At 39.0% G+C, this 25657-nt stretch overlaps 1 protein-coding gene across 3 annotated transcripts in view; it reads right to left on the bottom strand.

Annotated features, from left to right (window-relative positions):
• Positions 1 to 25657, bottom strand: part of LOC124714663 (motile sperm domain-containing protein 1-like) — a 49428-nt gene that overhangs the window by 15225 nt on the left and 8546 nt on the right. For all 3 annotated transcript variants that reach the window (XM_047243042.1, XM_047243040.1, XM_047243041.1), the window contains 2 exons: positions 24219 to 24382; positions 18254 to 18401 (listed from right to left, as the gene is read on the bottom strand). In XM_047243042.1, coding sequence (XP_047098998.1) covers positions 18254 to 18401; positions 24219 to 24382 — 312 coding nt within the window. The remainder of the gene's footprint in view (positions 1 to 18253; positions 18402 to 24218; positions 24383 to 25657) is intronic.

The following is a 25657-nucleotide window of genomic DNA, read 5'->3' as shown; positions in this document are numbered from 1 at the left end:
TGGTGAAACACCAGAAGAGGCAACGTCTAAACAAAGGAGCAGGAGGTTACAGACAGGGCCTGTATAAGGCAGTGAAGTTGGGAAGGAGGAAGAATATAATAATGTTGTAAGTAGATTGTTTTAGAAATAAAAAAGTACAAATATGTAGCAGATGCAAGTTATGCTGAGGGGCATAAGAAAACACCATAAAAAGTAGTAACATGAAGATACCAGAGAACCTAAACCAAAAACTGTCAAGGCTGAAAAGAAAGCAATGGTAAACACGTGGAATCAGCAAATTTGTCTGTGTACATAAACAAGATGTTTACATGAAATAAAGCCTGAAGTACTCAGACAGGCCTTTCTTTTTACAGTAAGTCAGATACAAACATTGTACAACTATAAGTAACAACGATAGAATTATTTACAATGTAACAGACTCTTAAAAGCATCAAGAGAAACAATGACTTCTAAAGTTTTTCCGTTCATTATGAATTTTATTCTTATTACAGTGCACACGGTTGTAAATTTCTATTTCTTCCAGAATGCCCATATGAGTACACTTCTCATTTTATACAAAATCATAAAATTATTTTCAATCTTAATAACATTGTGACATTCTGTGATTAAGTGGGCAGCAAAGATGGATCTATCTTCTCCATTTTTTTTCTCCTTGTTTATGTCCATTCTTTGTATCTCTTATTTAAGTTTCTGCATGCTTGGCCATTTTAAAAAGCTTCACAGTTACTATGCTGGATTTTATATGTGCCTGCAGCAGCAAAATTTTTGTTGTTAGTTTTAATATTATGCATAATTAACTGTCCTAGTCTGCTGACAGTCTTTAAAGCAATTCTAAAATTAAGCCTGTGGAAATATACACTGAGCTTATACAAAACATTACCTTAAAAGTGAAAAAAGACAAATTTTAAACATTCTGCAGGATCACTATATTTGTTGGCTGTATTCTGCCAAGACTGTATTTATAATTGCTTCTTTCATCAACTATGGAGTACTAAATGCTACTTCTGGATGCAATGTGGTGCAAAATATTTAGTTATTTGTTGGTTTCATTAGTATTTAGATGTAATTTGAGTATGCTGATAATTGCGTGAAAGATGGATTTTTATGCTGAGATGGATGGCATGAATTCTGGAAAATGATGACATCTACAGTAAGGACATATGATAGATGAGAAAAACAACTGATGGGCATTAGTAAGAGAGAGATTTAATTAATTAGTTGGCATATTTTGCTATTGTTCAACACTAAAGATAATATTAGGATGAAGTTGATTTATCTTAAGACCTAACAGATAGCTGTTATTCTTAAATCCTTGATAATGTAGCAGAATATCACTTACATATCTTTTGTAATGAATTATTTTTGTGCCTCTTGCAGATGTTTTCAAAAGAAACTTTGTTTTCAAGGCAGTATATTGGCAATAGTGCCAGCAAGCAGAGAACTCACAGCTAGTTCTTTCTGAATAAAACTTTTACTGTTGAAAGAAATGTAGTTAAAATTATAAGTTCAACTATTGTGCCCTGTGATACTGTTTTGTGATTGAGAAGATTTTTTAAAATTATTTCACAAGGTTCATCTACAGAGCTGTTTGTATAAAAACTAGTTTTCTTTTACTCTCGTATCTGAAACAAATATATATTTATTATACATAGAAATATCCACATAACAGGCGGAACACTCCAAGGAAATGAGGAAGTGAATATGGCTCATTGTGGGATGATAATGGACCTCACGATTTCAGCCAGATCATAGCAATTTTTAATTGAGAAATTTTTATGGAAGATGTAATGTACTTGCAGCAGCACATGTTATTTTCGCAAATTGGACAGCCTGAATTGTTAACTGATTTGACAATCAGTTTTAGTGGCATGCTTTCTATTATGCATTTTTATTTGAGTCCTTCATCTTGCTTCTCGTGAATTTTTGGGAACACTAGCTACAACGAAAACAATAGAAAACAGAAACACATGAATAAAAGCAATTTATTTTGCACTTCTGAAAGAAAATACAAAACGAGAACCACTGAACAGCTACTGACTTCATGGAAAGCACAAAGAGAACTGACAAAGATGAACAGAGCCAAAGATATCACAAACAAGACCTGGTATGGATCGGCAACTGTTCCTGTGAAATCATATCACCACCCTCTGGTAACAGGAACGCAGGCTTATATTGCTCTTGAGATACATTAGTGGACTAACCACTGAGTAGGATTTTCAGTATGTTTTTTCTAGTGCACCATGATTGGATATGGGTGTGTATGGGGTTGCAAAAGGTTCCCTGAAAGTATCTACCATACATCACACCGGAACAAGTGCTTAGGTCTTTATGAGTAAAAATATTCGTGTCCATATGACAAAATGCCAAAACAGGCAGAATTTAGAGATACAAAGCTTTACTCGTTAATGGAGAAATGGCAGTTCTCATAGAGGATGCTCTCACTGTTGTGTGGAAAATTCAAATGGAAGTCACAAGGTTTTGATCTAAACAAATTCTGCAGCAGTAGTCTTGTTTAATGGCTACACATAATCCCAGCAGCACTAGATGTAGAGTTGGTATTCACGAAGTACCATGAATATTAAAGAAGATTTTAAGAGTTTGATGCCATCATTCAACCATCCCAATATTGGCTGGATGTTAGCAGGTTGTGTGGTGGTGCTTGAAACCACAGAGGTCAGCGAGTTCATGAAACAAAATTTATGCAAATTATGTTCTTTGAACAGTAGTAACATTGGTGGGGCATCTGAAGTGGGAAACTCAGGTAGTTAGAAAGATTCATGACACTGTCGCAGCTATCAACAACAGACAAAGCCTCTGCCAAGCATGTGTAGTGGCCAATGGCTGTAAATAGGTACTTTAAATCCTTTGCTGGAGGTAGAGATCCCACCAACCCAATACGGACATGCGCAAATCGCTGTGGGGGTTCACTGAATGTACCTACTGACTTAACCATATGACGCCCTACTTTAGCCTTCTGGCACACTAAGCATGTGTCGACTCACGTGTGACAGCTGTGTTTAATGTACGGCCACACATATGTGCCAATGACCATACGAACTCTGCAGTTTGCTCCTGAATGCAGTAGGCTGTGTATCAATTCAAAAACCTGCTTCTGAAAAACAGTAGGCACAAATGAACGAAGCTGGATTCTGGAGACGTCATACCACAAAAAAAGTCTTGGGGGCCTCAAAAGGATGGCATTTTAGTTCTGGCCTTGTACCTTGGCTGCTTGTAAGTTCTAGCAATTGGACATCTTCTGTCACTTTCACCTCTGCCAGAAATTTGTAGTTGATGTCGCTAGATATTGCACCAATTCTAAAATAATCTGGCAGCCTTAATGTGGCAAATGCCTGTCATTAATTGACTGATAAATTCCAGTTGCCTTCTTGTCACGAAGAAAAGGATTCACTAGGCATTGTAAATGCAAATGTTTGGTCTGTAAACAAGCCTCACAAATGGCTAACAGTTCCCTCTCATATGCACTCACTTCATTTGTGAGCACATCATCTTTTGAGAAAATTCTGTTGGTGAAGCAAATGGCAGCTAACTGGCTGGCATCCACTATGATAGGGAGAAGTGCTGAATACACAGAGTGCACCAACTGGCAGCATTACTAAAGTTGGTCTTTATCTCATCAAAAGCTTGTAGCACCTCTGTGGTCCAAGAAAAGTCGTAGCAGCACCCACTGGCACCGAGTTCTGCTAGTGCTGCAGCGAGAGACACCTGGATGCCTGCTGCAAGGGGTAAGTGGTGTCTATAAAAATAAACCATTTCCTGAAAATGGTACAGCTGCTGGAAAACCTCAGGCTGCGGCATCAGTTGTACTGAGTTGACAACCTGTAGGGATGTGATGCTAGAAGAGGAGACTAAATGCCCTACGAATTGTACTTTCTATCGTCAGAGTAAACATTTGTCCTGACTGATCACCAACTGATACTTTGAGAATGTCAAAAACAAACTGTAAATGCTTTTTCTGTTCTACTATCATCTTTGCAAACACAAAACATCATCTAAATAAGCAAACCAGAAGAGAAGTCCACAGAATACCTCTTCCACGAAGCACTGCTGTCATACAACAGTGGTATTCTTGAGGTCAAATGGCACACACAAGTATTCGTACAGTCCAAAGCGAGTTATGGCAGTGGTTTTTTGAATGTTTGTGGGTTGGGCTGAAATCTGGTGGTACGCTTTTTTGAAGTAAGTTATCCTTAACATCATCCCTCCCACTAACACACTACACTGCTCTGGAAAGCATAAGGACAAGATAGAAAAGTAATGTAACATGTTAACAACTTGGTGGAAAAGAGAAACAGTGTGGAAGCTTGTTGCCAGAGACCTCCCAGTCATGCACAGAAAACTGGATGTCACACAGTGTGAGGTCAGCCAGCACGGTTATAGCACCAAATGGGGGCTGGCCGAACAAAACGAGGTAGTTGAAGGAATGGGAAACGACAATGCATGTCACTCAGCAAGCAGATAGGGGGCTCTGTGGTGGTGTTCTCCATTACAACATGGCCCGCACATTACATCTGGAGGACTTACACTGGAAAGAATCATCAAAAAACTGGAAGAGGGATAAAGTGTGATGAGTGGTATTGTTCACAGCATTGTTTCACATGCATGGGGAGCATACCAAACCAAAGGCACTGCTGCCTGAAGGAGAGGAGATGGTCAGCCATGGTCAACTATAGCAGCAGATGTCTGTTATATTGTACAACAGGCAAGAAGTAACCCACATCAAACAGCAGGTGAAATTGCAACCACATTTACCAGGGCTGCGAGGGATTAAATCTCACGGTCCACAGTGGCACAGTGACTGCATGGGGGTGGTCTCTTTGCCCAGTACCCAGTATCTTCTGTTCCATTTATGGATGGATGGATGGATGGATGGATTCAAAATTGTTCGGCTCCAGACAACATAGTCAAAAAACACCTGTTCTCAAGATCATGGTGCCGGTGCGTGTTGCGTTGACACCCACACATCGGCTGCACTGTTTGCAGTGGTGCCCAGTGTGTAGGGGTTGGACCAACAATGAGTGGAGTCACACACTCTATTTCTATGAGAAAAGGTTTAGTTTGAGTAGCAATTTTTGACATGCCCTCATATGGTGAGACGTGGGAACACAGAATGCACCCAAAACCGCTGTCCAGGTGTTATGGTGTGGGGAGGCTTAATGTTGCATGGGTGCACTGACCGTCAACTCTCTGAACACAATACACTTAATGGTCGAGGTTAATGTGACACTTTATTCTGTCCACCATGTGCATTTTTTCAGGGGTGCATTTGGCCCCAACTTCATCTTTAAAGCTGACAATGCATGTCTGCATTGAACAGAACAGCTGGAGGAGCTCTTGGAATGAGAGGATACTTGAGGAATGGACTGGCCTGCTCATAATGCCAACTGGAATCCCATCAAGCATGTGTGGGACGTGTTGTAAAGACATACTGCAGCTTGTCCACATGCATCAACAACCATCCAGCAGTTGTCAACCAGACCAACACCCTACAACAAGAACTCCTTCCCAACATTATGGCAGCATGGAGTACTTTAGAGTAAGCACTACCATCCATGGTGATGATACACCCTATTAAGAGTCACATCTCGTGTTTTGTGACATCCAGGGGCCCATCGTAAGTCGTGGTGACTTCAGTGTACTTATTGTATAAAAGTGTAATTTCTGTTTGTCTCACTGCGTATTTCTTTCAGATACCTTCTGTACTACTCTGTAGCAGTTCTTTCTCTGTATGGTTCAAGTTTCATTGAGCTACGTTACTTGGCAGTAACATCATACAAAAGTCACTTTCCATTTAAGTTTTACACACGATTGTATCTTTGGCAGTGGGTAACAGTCTGGTGTGGCACATATGTTTAAAACACGGTATCTCCACATGGTCTCCAGCAGCTGTCTTTCTCTTCTATGACATGCAAAGATAGTGCCCAAGAACTGCAAGAATGGCAGTTCACTACTGAATTTAATAATCTGCTGATCTATTTCTTGTCAGATTGTATATTTATCAGGCAAAAGTCTGCAAGCTTTGAAGGTGACAGGAGGATATGGCTTAGTCCAAATGTGATGTGTATTATGCACAGCAGCAGCAATGTGCGAAGAATGTTCATTACCAGGTGTGGCTCGAGTCACTCAGGTGGCAGATACAAAGTGAGATGTAGTAATCCCTTCTTGTAAGCTCCGTAGTTCGTCTTCAGCAGCCTCTAGTTCCATGGTTGCTGCACACAATTTGCAAAGTGACACATTATTTTCCGCCATAATGACTGTCTTTTCCTCCATTAGGTCTGATAACTTTTCTTTTATGTTATAGTATGCACATACTAAAGTTTCAAAATCTGGTGTGTAGTTGGAAGTGTGAGGACCACAGTCACTGGAATCCATATCGATCATCTTGGTACCTGGTTCAGCAGTGCCGTGAAAATCACTGGATTGCATCACGCTTCATAATAAAGTGTAATGGAAGGCACAAGTGTTGTAAATTTTGTCAGGAATCTTAATAGTTTTAGAATCAATACAGATATGTGCCTGGTGCGAAGATATAAGTCAATAGTATAGTAATGCAAAAAGAACAGTGTCTAGGATGGGTACTGTTACATCAGGTAACATTTAAGTCCCACGACAAGAGCTTTTACGCCAAAAGTTGGAATTTTGGGGCTGTTAGCAGGTGTAAGCCAAGTGTGTGTTTTGATCCACTGGCAGTACACTTACATCTGAACCAGTGGTGACGAGCTATGTGCGTGATATGCAAGTGTCTGTGACATATAACCCATGCTGTGTGCTGGACATGCCTGGAACGTTGTGTTGGTTTGATATTTGCACGTGTTTTTGTTGCAGATACTGAGCATGAGGGTTGATTCCTTGGTTGAGATGTCAACAACCATTGAGTGTCAGTAAATATTGGCAGAAGCATCAGAAACTTGTGATGAGTCTTGAATCTTCATTCTGTGAATGTTGCCAGATAGGCACTTCTTCTCAGAGCGGCCAGTCTCATTTACCTGATTGCACCTGCAAGGGGAAGTGCGCTTCCTGGCTTGAGGTCCAAAATATGCATGTTACCAACATTGAGTAGGAATCCATTTGCTGAGACTTCAGCGCATACTCTGGTGGTCGTTATGCACCTAGCTGTTGAGAGTTAGTGCTGTGGGGCCTGTTTCTTTGATTTGCTCCAAGAGAGAAGGGCTTCAGTCATAAAAGGTCCAGGTCGAACACAGGAAGAATGTAGATACCGGACCACTGGTATAACAGTTGTAAATTGTCATAGCTATGTTGGGAAAGTACCAGAGCTCCAAGTGCTAATAGAAAGCACTGATGCTCAAATCGTTGTTGCTATTGTGGTCTTCAGTCCAGAAACTGGTTTGATGCAGCTCTCCATGCTACTCTATCCTGTGCAAGCTGCTTCATCTCCCAGTACCTACTGCAACCAACATCCTTCTGAATCTGCTTAGTGTATTCATCTCCTGGTCTCCCACTACGATTTTTACCTTCCATGCTGCCCTCCAATACTAAATTGTTGATCCTTGATACCTCAGAACATGTCCTAGCATACAATTCCTTCTTCTAGTCAAGTTGTGACACAAACTCCTCTTCTCCTCAATTCTATTCAGTACCTCCCCATTAGTTATGTGATCTACCCATCTAATCTTCAGCATTCTTCTGTAGCACCACATTTTGAAAGCTTCTAGTCTCTTCTGTTTATCGTCCATGTTTCACTACCATAGATGGCTACACTCCATACAAATACTTTCAGAAACAACTTCCTGACACTCAACTCTATACTCGTTAACAAATTTCTCTTCTGTAGAAATGCTTCCCTTGCCATTGCCAGTCTACATTTTATATCCTCTCTACTTTGACCATCATCAGTTATTTTGCTCCCCAAACAGCAAAACTCAACTACTACTTTAAGTGTCTCATTTCCTAATCTAATTCCTTCAGAACCGCCAGATTTAATTAAACTACAATCCTACTCCAAATTTTTCTTTTGTTTCCTCTACTGCTTGCTCAGTATACAGATTGAATAACATTGGGAGGTAGGCTACAACCCTGTCTCACTCCCTTCCCAACCACTGCTTCCCTTTCATGCCCCCCAACTCTCATAACTGCCATCTGGCTTCTGTACGAATTGTAAATAGCCTTTTGCTCCGTGTGTTTTACCCCTGCCACCTTCAGAAATTGAAAGGGAGTATTCCAGTCAACATTGTCAAAAGCTTTCTCTAAGTCTACAAATGCTAGAAATGTAGGTTTTGCCTTTCCTTACCCTATCTTCTAAGATAAGTTGTAGGGTCAGTATCGCCTCGCATGTTCCAACATTTCTACAGAATCCTAATTGATCTTCCCCGAGGTCAGCTTCTACCAGTTTTTCCATTTGCCTGTAAAGAATGTGTGTTAGTATTTTGCTGCTGACTTATTAAACTAATAGTTCAGTAATTTTCACATCTATCAACACCTGCTTTCTTTGGGATTGGAATTATATTCTTCTTGAAGTCTGAGGGTATTTCGGCTGTCTCATACATCTTGCTCACCAGATGGTAGAGTTTTGTCAGGGCTGGCTCTATCAAGACTATCAGTAGCTCTAATGGAATGTTGTCTACTCTCTTGTGTAGACCATCTATATACTCCTTCCACCTTTCTGCTTTCCCTTTTTTGCTTAGAACTGAGTTTCCATTGAGTTCCTGATATTCATGCATGTAGTTCTCTTTTCACCAAAGGTCTCTCTAATTTTCCTGTAGGCAGTATCTATGTTACTCCTAGTGATATATGCCTCTACATCCTTACATTTGTTCTCCATTCATCCCTGCTTAGCCATTTTGGACCTCCTGTCGATATTTTTTGAGATGTTTTTGCCTGCTTCATTTACTGCACTTTTATATTTTCTCCTTTCATCAATTAAATTCAATATTTCTTCTGTTACCCAAGTATTTCTAATAGCCCTCATCTTTTTACCTACTTGATCCTCTGCTGCCTTCACTATTTCATCTCTGAAAGCTACCCATTCTTCTCCTACTGTATTTCTTTCCCCCTTTCTTGTCAGTCATCCCCTAATTCTCTCTCTGAAACTCTCTACAACCTCTAGTTTAGTCAGTTTATCCAGGTCCCATCTCCTTAAATTCCCACCTTTTTGCAGTTTCTTCAATTTTAATCTACAGTTCATAGATTGTGGTCAGAGGTCACATCTGCCCCTGGAAATGTCTTACAATTTAAAACCTACTTCCTAAATCTCTGTCTTACCATTATATAATCTATCTGAAACCTTCCAGTGTCTCCAGGCCTCTTCCACGTATACAACCGTCTTTCATGATTCTTTAACCAAGTGTTAGCTATGATTAAGTTATGGCTTGTGCAAATTTCTACCAGGCGGCTTCCTCTTTCATTCCTTACCCTCATTCCATATTCACCTACTACTTTTTCCTTCTCTTCCTTTTCCTGCTATCGAATTCCAGTCACCTATGACTATTAAATTTTCATCTCCTTTCACTATCTGAATAATTTCTTTTCTCTCATCATACATTTCATCAATCTCTTCCTCATCTGCGGAGCCAGTTGGCATATAAACTTGTGCTACTGTGGTGGGTGTGGGCTTCGTGTCTACCTTTGCTACAATAATGTGTTCCTTATGCTGTTTGTAGTAGCTTACCAGTGCTCTTATATTTTTTATTCATTATTAAACTTACTCCCACATTACCCCTATTTGATTTTGCATTTGTAACCCTGTATTCACCTGACCAGAAGTCTTGTTCCTCCTGCCACCAAACTTCAGTAATTCCCACTATGTCTAGCTTTAACCTATCCATTTCCCTTTTTCAATTTTCTAACCTGCCTGCCTCATTAACGGATTTGACATTCCACACTCTGATCCGTAGAACGCCAGTTTTCTTTCTCCTGATAACGACGTCGTCCTGAGTAGTCCCCGCCTGGAGATCCTAATGGGGACTATTTTACCTCCAGAATATTTTACCCAAGAGGATGCCACCATCATTTAACCATACAATAAAGCTGCATGCCCTTAGGAAAAATTACAGCCTTTAGTTTCTCCTTGCTTTCAGCTGTTCGCAGTACCAGCACAGTAAGGCTGTTTTGGTTAATGTTACAAGGCTAGATCAGTCTATCATCCAGACTGCTGCCCCTCTTCAGGAACCACACATTTGTCTGGCCTCTCAACAGATACCCCGACGTTGTGATAGCACCTAAGGTACGGCTATCTGTATTGCTGAGGCATGCAAGCCTCCTCACCAACGGCAACTGCATGGTAAAAAAAGCTGGCTAAAGCCAGAGATAAGCTCAGCCGAAATTTTTTTGAAGAACCTAACGGTGTTGCGAAAGGATAGACTAAACACGGCTGGCGGTGGTGTTTTTGGTGCAGTTAGAAGTAGTTTATCTTGTTACAAAATTGAAGTAGATAGTTCCTGTGAGTTAGTATGGGCAGAGGTCATTGTTAGCAAACAGAATAAAAGAATAATTGCATCCTTTTACTGACCTTCCAATTCGGATGATACAGTCGCTGAAAGGTTCAAAGAAAACTTGAGTTTGATTTCAAATATGTATCCAACACACACAATTATAGCTGGTGGTGACTAATTTACTCTCGATATGTGTGGGGGTATGCATAAAACATCATCCGAAATTGTGTAAAACACATTCTTTGAAAATTATTTCGAGCAGTTAGCTCATGAGCTCATGCGAATAGTAAACAGTTGTGAAAACACACTTGACCTCTTAGCAACAAATAATCCTGAGTTGATAATGAGCATCAAAACAGATACAAGGATCAGTGAACACAAGATTGTCATAGCAAGATCGTATATTGTAATTCCCAAATCCTCCAAAAATAAACGAAAAATATACCTACTCAAAAAAGCACATAAAAATTCACTTGATGCCTTCCTGAGAGACAATCTCCACTCCTTCCAAATCAGTAATATAGGTGTAGACCAGATGTGGCCTGAATTCAAAGAAATAGTATCGACAGCAATTGAGAGATTTATACCAAACGCATTAACAAACAGCAGAGCTGATCCTACTTGATGCACAAAATGGCCCAGAACACTGTTGCAGAAATAACGAAACAAACATGCCAAAGTTAAACAGATGCAAAATCCTGAAGATTTGCTATCTTTTTACAGAAGCTTGAAATTTAGCACAGAACTCTGGTCGTAAGTGAAGTATGTTAGCGGCAAGACACAATCAATGCCTTCTCCGCGTGATAGCAATGGAGATACTATCGAAGACAGTGCTGCAAAAGCAGAAATAGTAAACATAGCCTTCTGAAATGCCTTCACCAAACAAGATGAAGTAAATATTCCAGAATTCGAATCAAGAACAGCTGCCAACATGAGTAATGTAGAAGTAAATATCCTTTGAGTAGTGAAGCAACTTAAATCACTTCATAAAAGCAAGTCTTCTGGTCCAGACACTATACCAATTAGGCTTCTTTCGAAGTATGTTGATGCCTTAGCTCCATACTTAACAATCATACACAACCATTCGCTCGACGAAAGATCCGTACTCAAAGACTGGAAAGTTGCACACGTCATACCAATATTCAAGAAAGATAGTAGGAGTAATCCACTAAATTACAGGCCCATATCATTAACGTCAAAATTCAGCAGGATTTTGGAACATATAGTGTTCGAACATTATGAATTACCTCGAAGAAAATGGTTTATTGACACACAGTCAACATGGATTTGGGAAACAACTTTCTTGCAAAACACAACTAGCTCTTTATACGCATTAAGTGTTGAGTGCTATTGACAAGAGATTTCAGATTGACTCTGTATTTCCGGATTTCCGGAACGCTTTTGACACTGACCACAGAGGCAGCTTGTAGTGAAATTGTGTGCTTATGGAATATCGTCTCAGTTATGTGACTGGATTCGTGATTTTCTGTCAGAGAGGTCACAGTTCTTAGTAACTGATGGAAAGTCATCGAGTAAAACAGAAGTGATTTCTGGCGATCCCCAAGGTAGTGTTATAGGCCCTTTGCTGTTCCTTATCTGTATAAATGATTTGGGAGACAATCTGAGCAGCCATCTTTGTTGTTTGCAGATGACGCTGTTGTTTATCGACTAATAAAGTCATCAGAAGATAAAAACAAATTGCAAAACGATTTAGAAAAGATATCTGAATGGTGCAAAAATTGGCAGTTGATCCTAAATAATGAAAAGTGTGAGGTCATCCACACGAGTGCTAAAAGGAATCCATTTAATCTTCAGTTACACGATAAATCAGTCAAATCTAAAGGAAGTAAATTCAACTAAATACCTAGGTATTACAATTATGAACAACTTAAATTGGAAGGAGAAGGAACACACAGAAAATGTTGTGGGGAAGACTAAACAAAGACTGCATTATATTGGCTGGACACTTAGAAAATGTAACAGATCAACTAAGGCGACTGCCTACACTATGCTTGTCCGTCCTCTTTTAGAATACTGCTGCGCAGTGTGGGATCCTTACCAGATAAGATTGACAGAGCACATCGAAAAAGTTCTAAGAAAGGCAGCACATTTTGTATTATTCCGAAATATGGGAGAGAGTGTCACTGAAATGATAGAGGATTTGGGCTGGACACCATTAAACCAAAGGCATTTTTCGTTGCGATGGAATGTTCTCACAAAATTCCAATCACTAACTTACTCCTCTGAATGCGAAAATATTTTGTTGACACTGACCTATATAGGGAGAAATGATCACCATGATAAAATAAGGGAAATCAGAGCTTGTACAGAAAGATACGTGTGTTCGTTCTTTGCACCCCCTATACGAGATTAGAGTAATAGAGAATTGTGAAGGTGGTTCAATGAACCCTCTGCCATGCACTTAAATGTGATTTGCAGAATATCCATGTAGATGTAGATGAGACTGCCTAGGTCTTGGTGCAGTGAGCGGATCTGCTCATCTAGTGGCAACTACTGTTACCTTGAAGCCTTGAGTGAATCCAGCAATGATATACCATCAAACAATTGAGATGACATATCCGCGATGCCATTATGCAAAATGCTGTGCACTTTGTCAGCAACTTTCAACTGTGAAGACATGTCAATCCTGTTGTTGAAAATCAGGGCAGTTTTAATGGCAAACATTAATTGGTTAAACCACACCTGATGCAGGGTTGCAACAGAAACTTTAGCTTTTGTAACTAACATCTGAAGGTGATGCCCAAATTCTGAGGGTGATATATCACTGATTACCTCATTGTTTAGGACCAGTAGCATGTGTAGATATACAATTTACGTACTTGTGGAAGTGCATTGATTTTGACGTATTGATATTTGTACAAAGTTGGGGGACGTGGCACGAATAAAGTCTAACGACCATAGTAAGATCTGAATTTCCAATGTGCCAATGTTAAGTAGAAGTTATCACACATGCCATAAGCAGTAAGCAAAATTTCCAACATTCAGCACCACAGAACCGGCATGTACAGCAGTATTGCAGCTTCTCTACGCGGAGTGGGTTATGCAATGCAGCGAACAGGTGGAATGCTTGTAGGCTGCACAAAACCCGGTAATGTCACAGAATTTCCATTGGTCATATTTGTCTGAGAGTGAAGATTGGTATTCACACTGTCCAAACCATCAATCACTGCCACAGTGAAACGACATGTGTGGCAACCAGCATTATAGGTTCATAGTTGATGTTCTGGCCCATTATTCGTAGTTTTTGTTGGGATACAGCTTGTGGGAACACTAGCCACATTAAGAATAGTGATACAGGCGAATAAAAGCAATTTATTATGCACTCCTCCATGAACATACAAAATGAGAACCATTCAATAGCTACCCATTGCATGGAAAGTACAAAGAAAACTGACAAAAATTCACAGAGACAAAGATATCAAACACTAGTTTCTCAGTGATTGCCTTTACTTCACTGATTTATTACATCATTACAAATTCTTTAGTTTGAGTGACTTCTTTTCATACTTAATAAGCAAAAATTAGAATCTTCAATGATCTTTCTAATTTCTACTTGTAACTTATCAGTGGGAGCAGACTTAATCTTGATGATGTTACTTCATGTGAAAAAGATGTGTGCCTTAGAAATGTGTTCCTTTTCATGAACAACAACAATTTTATTACCTTTAACAGATTTGGTTATTTGAATTTTATCAAGACACAGTTTACAATTAATACTACTGCAAATTATGCATAGGTGATTAAAACTGCCTTTGCATCTATATCATTAGAAATGATTTTAGTTGCTCTGACTGTAACCTTAGCTTACAGACTCCTATTAGCTTTTATTGTGTCAACAGCTAATTTAGTATGAATCGTAATGCTTTTGGAAATGGATTCCTCTACAGGGCCTCCTTGGAACCTGCCCCACCCCTATTTAAACAATGCCTATTAACATGTCTCATCTGCCTGCACCTGTGTACCTCCATGATGCAACACGTGTTAATTTAATACATTATTTAAATTTGGACAAGTTGCTATACAATATTATTTGTTTTACATTAAGTGGTTCATACTATGGTGTCTTGTCTTGGCCATGTTTGTTGTTACTTTCTCTTTTTATGCAAGTTTTCCAATTCTACCTTGATTTTTAACATAGTTATGTATTTTTTATTCAGATAGCCATTTGGAATTACCCTGGTGGCTGAAACTGACTGTAGTGTTAAAAGACAACGCTGCAATTGGTTCTGTGATTTGTTTTCAATTAATTGCTACAGTTGTGGATACCCTGAACCATCACATTCCACACCCTGGGAAAAAAAAAAGATTACTTATTGCTACATGTAAAGATAATCATCGGTAGGAAACAAACAGAGGCCAGGAAAAGTTTATGGTGAGCATAGATTGGTCTTTCACAGGTCAGAATCGCACTTTATGGGTGAAATCTACTTATTAGAAAACATTAGAGCTCTAAGTAAGATATATAGTTCACTAAAGTGCACTCATGACATGTAAGTAGTTTTCCACTTACAGGTTCTCATATAGTAAAATGTTTTTCATTAAGAGTGATACTTTCCAAAACCGTTATTTGCTGTTTCTAATATTTTTTATGTGCTTACAGGCATGAAAATATACAGTACAATTTGCAGTTTCATCATGCAGCAACTCACGCTTCTTGAAAATTTAGAGATCATTAAAAAAAATTATCAATGTGGCAGGTCAGTTGTGGGTGCTTATTGTTTGTTCATCAGAAAATTGTGTTGCCACCACTGTTTCTCTATTCAGACCGCATTGTGGTCAAGTTTGGGCAGGATTTCTGTCTACATGACCAGAAGCCACAAGAACACAATGTAATGTGTGAAGTGAGCACAATATTGCAGCAAAAGTGGCCAGTGTTGAGGAAAAGCCAAATGTGTCAGATTCAAGATGACCTCAATGGCTGCAGTACCTGAAACATCAACTAAGCGAATATTGCAAAAGGATTTGGGCCTGCCCTTAATGGAAGACCCTTTAAATAGCTATAGAAGGAAGCACAAAGCTAGTTTCCCCCCCTCCCGATCTCATCCATGGAAGTGACTGTCTCTATGAAATAAGAAAATGGATAAATTGCTACTCGCCATAAACATAACATGTTAAGTTGCAGACAGGCACAACGAAAAGAAAGATAAGTACATAACAATCTTCTCATTGTGTCAGTCTGCAACTCAATGTGTCAACTTCATGATGAGTAGCAATCTACCTTTTTCTCCTTATATAGTTCATATCGCAACACGGATTTTTCATTGTTTAAACACATATAGCAGGAGAAATAACCCAATCAACATGTAATGGCATCTACACCTGCATTAGTATTATGTGGCAGCAAACATAGATCTGTAATTAAGTCTGTAAAAACAACTTAATATACAGCACTTTCCTTCAGTACAAACATCTTTCAATTCTTCCTCCTTGCCACGCTATGGTGCTCATTACTTGATTCAGAAATATTTACATATACAGCTGGTCCAGCCAATTCTAGTTGACACAAAATTGTGTACAGCACATTGTTTCTCACTGAGGAACAGATCAATGTGGGGATCTGAGGTATTCTTTCAGAGAGAGAGAGAGAGAGAGAGAGGGGGGGGGGGGGGGGGGGGGTTGGAACAGGCCTTTATTACAAATATTTTGATGACAAGAGAGTAACTCCACACTATATTTATATTCATAATATGAAAATCTATTGTTTTGGAAGAGTGAAGACAGCATCTGAAACTACATTTCTCCCACTTTCCAGTACGTATACATTTCTGCCTGCACTGGTTTCTCTAAAAATGTCATCAAACATCACATATCCTTAATAAAAATCTTCTTTAACTTCCAATAACATCTTTTTGTCATGTACTCCGCAGACACTGTCAGGTACTAACTGACAGCAGTGCTTTTGATTGTCTTATCCTTTTATCGGAGCTGTGCTGTAAGCTGTGAGGTCACTGGTGCTCAGTCATATTACTAAATACGGCAATATTTATATCCTACATTTGTCATGCTTGCTTCAACCTTTTGATACCCAAATTCTAAACATTATGAGGGTGTTTGGAGAAACAGTTCATCCTCATAATGATAGATGTGTCATCAAATGCTATTTGGTATCCATTTTTAAAGCTCGTTCTGCCATGGCTGGTTTCTTGATATAGCATAACCATAAATATGTCTTATGTTCTATCTTGAACTGCTCTATACAGTGCGCACCATTTGTTTGATGTAATAGTCGCCGCACTTACAGGAAGTCTTATTTAGACAATTGTTTTGAAAACTACAAATCTTCACAGGTCTCATAAGCTGTCATATTTTTGCAATGTACCTGAAGATTGATTTAGTATTCTCTATTCAGGAAAAAGCTAATCTTTCCCGTCAGTCAGCTACAAAATGGCAAAAACTAAAGATCCTTGCTCTTTTCTTGAGAAATGTTCTGCTTATGCACCTCAGCAAAAATGACATCAAAAATTTGGCGACGTAACCACATTCACGTATGTGATGATTTACTGTATACACAACTGGCAGACAAAGATGTCATGGAAGGGTAAGACACCACCTGTCTCTACCTGCACTGTGATTCTGAATGTCATTCAAGTGTTCCAAAGAGTCCACAAATTATCATTCCCATCGAGCCAAGCTAAAAAAGTGTTGTCAACTTAGTGACAAAAGCAATAAGAAATAAAATCATCTTGTTACTGGTAATGACACAGCTTGAAAACACTTATTCAGGAGAGCCACTGCAAAAGACTGAGCACAAAAAAACAATTAGGCTTGTTGAACCCTTTACTAAGGCAGCTTCCTCAAATTTTATCCATAAAATAGTTTGTTTTGGATGGAGTTGGAAGATTTCCCATTGTAACACTGTACATCTGACTAAAATACTGTCTGCCATATAAGAAATATGATAACATCTAGATGTGCCTACAACAGTCTGACAACTGTACTTCCAAGGAACTGGGAAAGGAGGTCCATGTAGTTGATTATAGGACTACGTGTAAACACTGAGAACACACAGATGTATCACCATCCGTGACAGAGAGACATTTAATTCAGCTGATGAAACTAACTGTATTCTAGATAGATAAACAAGTCAGGTTTTTAGCCAGACTGTAAGTTAGCAAGCCACTGTTCACGATGAACTGAAGGGGCATTCCTCTTTTATATAGTTTGGGCAACTCGAAGCATGTGTGGTTTAGGCACCTGAGGAAGTTTATTAATACCATCATCTTCTAGTGATGACTGCTTCACAAGCACTGATGTGTAACTCATTAATCTTGATATTGGGTTTCACAGCAATGTCCATTATGTGTCCTCCTCAAGCATCACAAAAACGTGTGTGGTAGTTTGCTGATTCCAAAATAATGGCTGTGTTGTCTTCACCAGCTGGCATTGCTGAGTTTCTCTGCACAATGTGTGAAGTCCATTGTGTTCAACCCAGTCACACTAGAAGCTGGCAGAATGGGTTTTGAAAGAATCCAGCTTGCTTTGTGCTAAATTTCACCTGTATTCACATTCTGTATTCTCGTGCAATGAGGTGCTTGGTCAACAATACTTATTATTTCACACATAGAGAGATGCTGCAGAATTGGTACAAGGTCAAGTCCTTTTAAGAGCTGCTACAGGTGGTTAACAAGCCCTTAATCATATATTTGTAGTACGCCTCAAAACTATGAAAACATTTCATATCACCATCATCAAAAGCCCAATCTGGATAAATTAATTGCTATTTTGTTCACAGCTACATGTTCACGGAAACACATATACCTTTGACATTTAAAAAAAAAAAAAAAAAAAAAAAAAAAAAAAAAAAAAAAAAAAAAAAAAAAAAATACCTGGTCTAGGGTCTCGTATCAAACCAAATTGCTGCTGCACAGTGCTAGGTGCTGATGGAAGTCTAAGAAATTCTTCTGAAGAGTCTGATGGGCCACCACTTGATTTTCCTGGAAGCAATGTTGCTGGAATGTCCTGTTTACCCATCAGCTAAAACAGAGGAATTAATTTTAAAATTAACAATGCTAAATAAATCAATCACAGAACACATCAGACACACAGTACAAGATAGACACTGGGTTAAACTGCTCTTATGGTGACGGCACTTTTTACATACTGTGTAGGTGCTGGTAATAAATGAAATGAAGGCTGCCAATCTTGAGTCAGATTTTGACACACAATTAAAAATTCACACGCCATTTCTTTCAGTTATAGGTAGCTTGTATTTTGTTTGTGTCATGCTGACACAGATGTCAATATTCAATGAGAATGTCGTTTCTCACTTTTTTGTTTTGTTTTGTTAGTAATGTGTGCTTTATTTGTCTTGTAGGAATTTAAAATATATATTATGTGTAATTAGCACAGTAGTATTAGGTTTCAAAGAAGCAAAAACTTTTTAGATACTAATATATTCTGCAATTGTCCAGAGTAATGACAGTATAGAGTAGGTAAAGAAAAGATAATCACCAAATGTAAATTCTTTTTTTTGGGTGGAAGATGCTAGTTTATTAGATCCTCAAGGATGTTGTTACGCAGGAATCTAGCAGCACAGCTTAAATTGCTGGGATTTGTTTACAAAGAGAATAAAATGAAAACACACAATGTCATTGGCTATCTGCATATGATTCATAATCAACCGTCTTCACTTCCCATGATTCATTTTCCTGTTATCAACACCTACACAGTATGTAAATACTGCTGACATCAAAAGTGCACTTCTACCTAGACACTGTAATTCAGACAAATGGGGAAATATTGACAGCTGAATTTCTGGAAGCATTATTTCCTCATTTTGAAGCAAATGACAAATAGAAAGAGAGACAATCCTGAAGAAACACAATGGCCATGTGTGTGTTAATCTTAGTTAAGGGTGGCACAGACATTAGAATATGTAAATCAATGGGATGAGACTACATGGAAATCAGTAGAATGAAAAGAGTCAGTACTGGATATAAACTGCCAAAAAGATAGCTTTATTTGGGAGAGGGGGTGGAGTTGGGGGAGAGGGGGGGGGGGGGGGAGGGAGTGCAACAGACTGTGGAATAAATAATTTTTTTATATGAGTAAAACAGCATTGTTATTAACAAGTTTTCTGACAGCTATCACATCCAAGGAAACAACCTCCTTCCTCATAGAAGTGAGTGAGTGTGTGTGTGTGTGTGTGTGTGTGTGTGTGTGTGTGTGTGTGTGTGGGGGGGGGGGGGGGGCGAGTCTTAGGGGAAAAGTGTGGTTGAACAGCAAAGGATTTTCTGCTGATTTTCCCTTTCCTTGCCAAATGGTTGCATCTCACAGTGTCATCATGTATTGGATGCAGGTGGTGTGCTGATACAGCAGTGGTACTAAACACAGTCCATGGAAGTACAGTGAGGGAGCTATAGTAGCATGTTCTTGTGTGCTGGCATGCGGCATGATAACGACACCTGTGTTATTTGGTGGCAACTGGCATTGGATAAACTTGCCAATTATTGTAGGCTTTAATCTGAATGTTTAAATTTGACATATGTGGCAGGTTCATCGGTCAACAAAACAAAAATTAGTCCCAGTGACTCTGAAATTCTAGCCTTCCAGAGAAGATTATGAAACTTGCCCTTGTATTTTGACTTAATCCCAGTTGGATTGCCATTAGTACTTCTTAAGTACTTTGGTGATAAGGATCTGTAAATAACTCACACTATCTATTCTTTTATTTATTTCACAGTTACATTACCTTAGAATGTATAGTGCATAAATACACTTGCAATAAGTGGAACCTCTACCATGAAATAATTCTCACAATTTATTCTAATTAATTGACTCAATTAGTGCTAATGCTGAAGTGAACCTAAGCGAGATCTATCACAGAAGTAGCAGAGTTCATAAAATGATTGTTGTGTCTTTTATAATTTCTAATAGTCGGTGAGTAGAACGAAAATGACTACATTATGTTTCAACTATGCATGCGTCTCTAGAATCCAACCAAAACTACGGAAATTGCGGGTCTGGGGGGGGGGGGGGGGGAGGGGGAGTTTTAAAGCATCTATTAGTTCCTAGATACAATGATCATGCCCAAAATGTTGTTTTTCTACTCATACAAGATTTCTTATTGTTTTGGTCAACCCTGCTCTGATACAGCTGAGTCTCTTCAACTCTGCATAACTAATCTAGCCTCCTTTTCATGTCCTTAGACTATTCATTACTGCAGTCCAATTTTTCTTTTAAGTTATAGATAACCTTTTGCTCCCTGTACTGCATCTATGCTACCTTCAGAATCGCTAAGAGAGTGTTTCAGTCAACACTATCAAAGGCTTAGTTTTTTTCTCTTCTAAATCCACAAATGCCTTTCTTCAGTATACTTTCTAAGGTCAGTGATGAGGTAGATATTGCCTACTATGGTCTTACATTTCTCCAGAACCCAAACTGATCTTTCCACAGATTACTTCCACCAATGTTTCCATCTGGAAATAATTCATGTGTCTATTTTTTAGCAACTGATGGTTCAGTAATATACCTGTCAGCACCTGCCTTCGCTGATATGAGAATTATGACTGTAGTAATGAAAAGTTTGAAGGAATAAAGATAACTCACCAAATAATGGAGATGTTCAGTCGCTCAAAGGTACATAAACAAGACAGAGAACTTGAATAAAATGTTCCAGAAATACATTTTGACAGGGTTGAGTGGTTTTGTTGGGTGGGGTGAATGAGGGCAGGAAGGAGGTGGGGTGTGGGACGAAGAGTAGGGGAAGAGCAGCTGAAGAAATTCGTGTCAAACATAATCCTAATGACTGCTGGTGTGTTAATACAGGATAATGTTTGATTTTAGTGAACATGTGTACAACTTGTTCATCTCAGTACGTTGTTCGGAAAGTCAGCAAGTCAGCATACTGTGAAGCCGACATTGCGGAAGATCTTCTTCCATTACTGAAGTGATGTGATATCTTAGGTTTTGTTGGCATGATTGATTAATGGTGTGCTTCTAGATGTTCAGCTGAGTTGTTTTTCATTTTATGTACAATATTTCGATGTATGACCGAGTCATAATCTTCAAGTGCTGCGAGCAATGCTGCCTGGGCTCCAATCAGACTCCTTTGTTTTCAACCATCAAACAGCATGGCCAGTGTTGGGGATCAAACAAAGGTTTAAACAACAGTGCAAAATCAATAAGAGTTCATAATCTTGTTGGAGTCCAGACAGTGAAAACACACAATAGAACAGCTTGTAGCTTCTGAAGACGATGTATGGGTTGGTCATCAAAATATTATGTGTAAAACGGAAACTCCTGGAGGTAAGTACTCCCCAGTCTTCTTTTCATTTCAAACTGAATTTTTCTTTTTATACATTTAGCCAGATTTAACTGTGGCAATTTAAAAAAGTAGCAATAGTTAATAAGCACAATGAGTTACATGTGTATGCAAAAGACCTCAGAAGAACTATATAGACATCAGTTTCCTTCTAATCTCACAGGGAATATCTGTTTACAATTTTTCATATCTAATACCAGCAATTTTACCACCTGTGATGGTGCTGTGAACAGGCTCCCACATCCCACCCCCAACAAAAAGATTCCCTCTTTTCTCTAACTGTAGGCCACACATTGTTTACCTCTTTCTCCCAACAGCAGCAAACTAGAAAAGCATCATTGTAAGATATTATCCCTACCCCTAAAGTCAGCATGAACATCTTCGGGGTCCCAAGTAATGTTTCCTGCAGTTTAGTTGACCCAAAGTTAATCGTGTCATTGGAGAACTGCAATGAATGCAAATGTGTGATGAAGTTATGACAACATTATGAAAAGGACAGATTACCACTCACCATATAGCGGTGATGCTGAGTCGCAAATATGCATAACAAAAAAGACTGTCAAACAAGGAAGCTTTCGGTCAGCAAGACATTCATTGGAATCAGGTGCGTGTGCATGCACGCACGCACCTCTCACATACATGAACACTGTCTCTGATGCCGAGGCCAGTCTGGCCTTTGCAGCCAGAGATGGTGGTTGTGTGTATGTGAGTTGCATTTGCATGAACGTGTGTGTGTGTGTGTGTGTGTGTGTGTGTGTGTGTGTGTGTGTGTGTGTGTGTGTGTGTGTGCGTGTGTTGGGGGGGGGGGGGGGTGTCTGAATCCGATGAGGGCTTTTCGGGCCGAAAGCTCGCTTGTTTGACAGTCTTTTTGTTGTGCCTATTTGCGAATCAGCATCTCCACTATATGGTGAATAGCTATGCTTTTCATAATATTGTCATTATTCCATCCGGGGTTTCCATTACGTGATGAAAACACCAAACACATGTAATCTCTATTTGATGACATATTCTTGCAGAAAACTTACTGTGGGGATGGGTGTGAGGGTGGGCAACACATAGTAAGATACCTGTGGTTAATAGTGGCTGAGGCGTACTCGATTTAGTTTAGAATCAGGATTCAGACATCCTGCTGTGAAAGAAATTAAAACAAGAGTGCCCCACAAAATGCTGAAGAGTGCAAAGAAAAGTAGAGTTAGCTTCTTTCATCAGAATATTAGATTACTCAGTAATAAAGTAGAAGAGCTTCCTCTTTGTTTCAAAATTTTGAGAGTTATGAAAAGAAATACATCCTGTATGTGCCTGAATACCACATAACTACAGGGCTGGAGAAGTGAAATAAAAAAGATGAAACTCTCAACCATAGAAAATCCAGGATGGAATGTAACAGTATTATGAAAATGATAGTTGCTACTCACCATACCCTGGAGATGCCGAGTCGCAAAAAAAAAAAACCTCAGAACAGAAAGTGAGCTTTGGTCTCTCTCTCTCTCTCTCTCTCTCTCTCTCTCTCTCTCTCTCTCTCATGACCAGGTCTCTGGTTGCTGTGACCATACTGTCAGTGGGTGCTTGCAATGTGGCTTTAGCAACCAGAGACCTAGTCATGTGTGTGTGTGTGTGTGTGTGTGTGTGTGTGTCTCACCAATGACGGCCTTGTTGGCCGAAATCTCATTTTCTGAGAGCCTTTTTGATGTGCCTGTCTGCAACTCAGCATGTCCGCTATACAGTGAGTAGCAACTATCCTTTTCATTATAAAGATGAAGCTCTAGTGCCTTACTCAAGCAGAACTAATACGGGAAAAGGAAGAATTGCTACATATATTACGACAGAACGCAAGTTCATAAACATCAAAAGAAATAGATTTTGTGGAAACTGGGACACAGAAGCATCCACATGTGAATTAATATCGAAAAATAGTTCAATTACATCCTTAGTAATTGCATATATATCTCCACTGAGAAACTTTGAACTGTTTATGAAGCAACGGATTCCTTACTATGCTACTGTGTCGGACAGCAAGAAGCAGTTGGTAGTTTGTGGTGATTTAAATGTATGTACTCTAAAGGATTCTGAAATGAAAAATAATCTGGAAATGTTGTTTAGATTCCACAGCTTGATCTCAGTAATTAACTTGCAAACCTCAAATGGTACAGAAGGGAATACATTTCAGTAGCTGTAAGATTTGTAATGGCCTCATTTTACACTACGGAGGAGTTCAAAGCCACAATGCAAGTAGCCATGTACCTGTAAAACTCTGATACATTCCCAGCTCCTTAGCTGTACGCATGTTTATTTATTATTGTAAACATATTTAAATATGTTTTATTTTTCTTTAATAGAACCAAAGTTGTAGATGCTTTAATTAAAACTGATTAGTAATACTTATGTAGTACCACAGAACGCAAACATAACAAACTTGGAAAACTGATATGTTCTATATGCTACGATGTATTCACAAGAATCGCCAGAACTCAATATAAACAAACAAACAAACAAATTTATTGAGATCAAAAGAGCAACAACAAAATTACCTGTTTAGTTGTATGATTTTGCATCTGTATCCTAAATTTATCTGTGATGTTGCAATTCGCCAATGTAACTGCATTATGTCTAACGACGATATCAATACAACACCGAGGTCTAATAGAACCCTCCGGATCTACAACTGTGTACTTGTTTGGAGCGGTGCACAAAACTGGAAAAAAATGAAGTAGGTTATCTCCGATACGATGACCAATAAAATAATAGTACTGAAAAATAATGATGGATTACGCACATATGTTAACTGTTTTGGTAATAACTGACAGCTGAAAATTTAAAATGGTGGTAAACAAGCCTTATAACATGTTTATTTTCCATAAAAACTGGAATAAAATATTAGTTTGCAGTTTTAGGAAAGTTAGCTGTCATCATATTACTCATGTGGTTACTGGCACAGAACACAATCAATTCACTTGTTCATTCTGTTCCAGAGATTCAGTCATCTGTACATTGTGCTGTGTAGAGCCCATCAAAAAGTCAACACTTCAAGGAAAGAGGAAGAGTCAAGGTGTACAATAACGTGAAGCAGCTGAACTAATAATTAACAATTGTAAAATTGCTACAAACTACTTGCGTTTGCTCAAGCTAAGCGAAAAGTAACAAAATTAAGAGGAAACTCGTTACTTCAGAAAAGCTGTTGCTTTCTCTGTCATGCACTACATGATGATACATATTTATGTAGTGTTTGAAGCTATAATTCCCCCATGAGAAAAAGACGACTGTCATTCCTTCTGCCTCTGTGAGTTTCTAAATAGATCAGAACAGCATATTTGAAAAAATAAGTTATCACAAAACACACAAACTTAAAACTATAGTTATAAATAACATTTCTTTTTTTGTCCATGAAGAAAAAAAAATATTCCTCGGGCTACAAAGGAATGACAAAATATAAAACATTAATGCCATTCTAGAAATTTTAACATTTGATATATTAGATCAACCCGAAAGAAAACACTTTTAGTCAAAGAATGACGAAGATATCTGTTGTTAAGGCCAGTACAGAGTCAGTAACAAGTTTCATCATTTGGACTCTCATGCCACGGATGCGACCATCATGATGCTGTAAACAGAACCTGGATTCATCAGAAAAAATGACGTTTTGCCATTCGTGCACTCAGGTTCGTCACTGAGTGCACCATCGCAGGCACTCCTGTCTGTGATGCAGCGTCAAGCGTAACCACAGCCATGGTCTTCAAGCTGATGGTCCATGCTGCTGCAAACGTCGTCGGACTGTTCGTGCAGATGGTTGTTGTCTAGCAAACGTCCCCATCTGTTGACTCAGGGACCAAGACGTGGCTGCACGATCCGTTACAGCCATGCGGATAAGATGCCTGTCATCTCGATTGCTAGTGATATGAGGAAATTGGGATCCAGCATGGCGTTCCGTATTACCCTCCTGAACCCACCGATTCCATATTCTGCTAACAAT

Source organism: Schistocerca piceifrons, chromosome 1, assembly GCF_021461385.2.
Source record: "Schistocerca piceifrons isolate TAMUIC-IGC-003096 chromosome 1, iqSchPice1.1, whole genome shotgun sequence".
Classification (NCBI taxonomy): Eukaryota; Metazoa; Arthropoda; class Insecta; order Orthoptera; family Acrididae; genus Schistocerca; species Schistocerca piceifrons.
The sequence above is the reverse complement of the archived record's forward strand: the minus strand, read 5'-3'. Positions and strand labels throughout refer to the sequence as shown.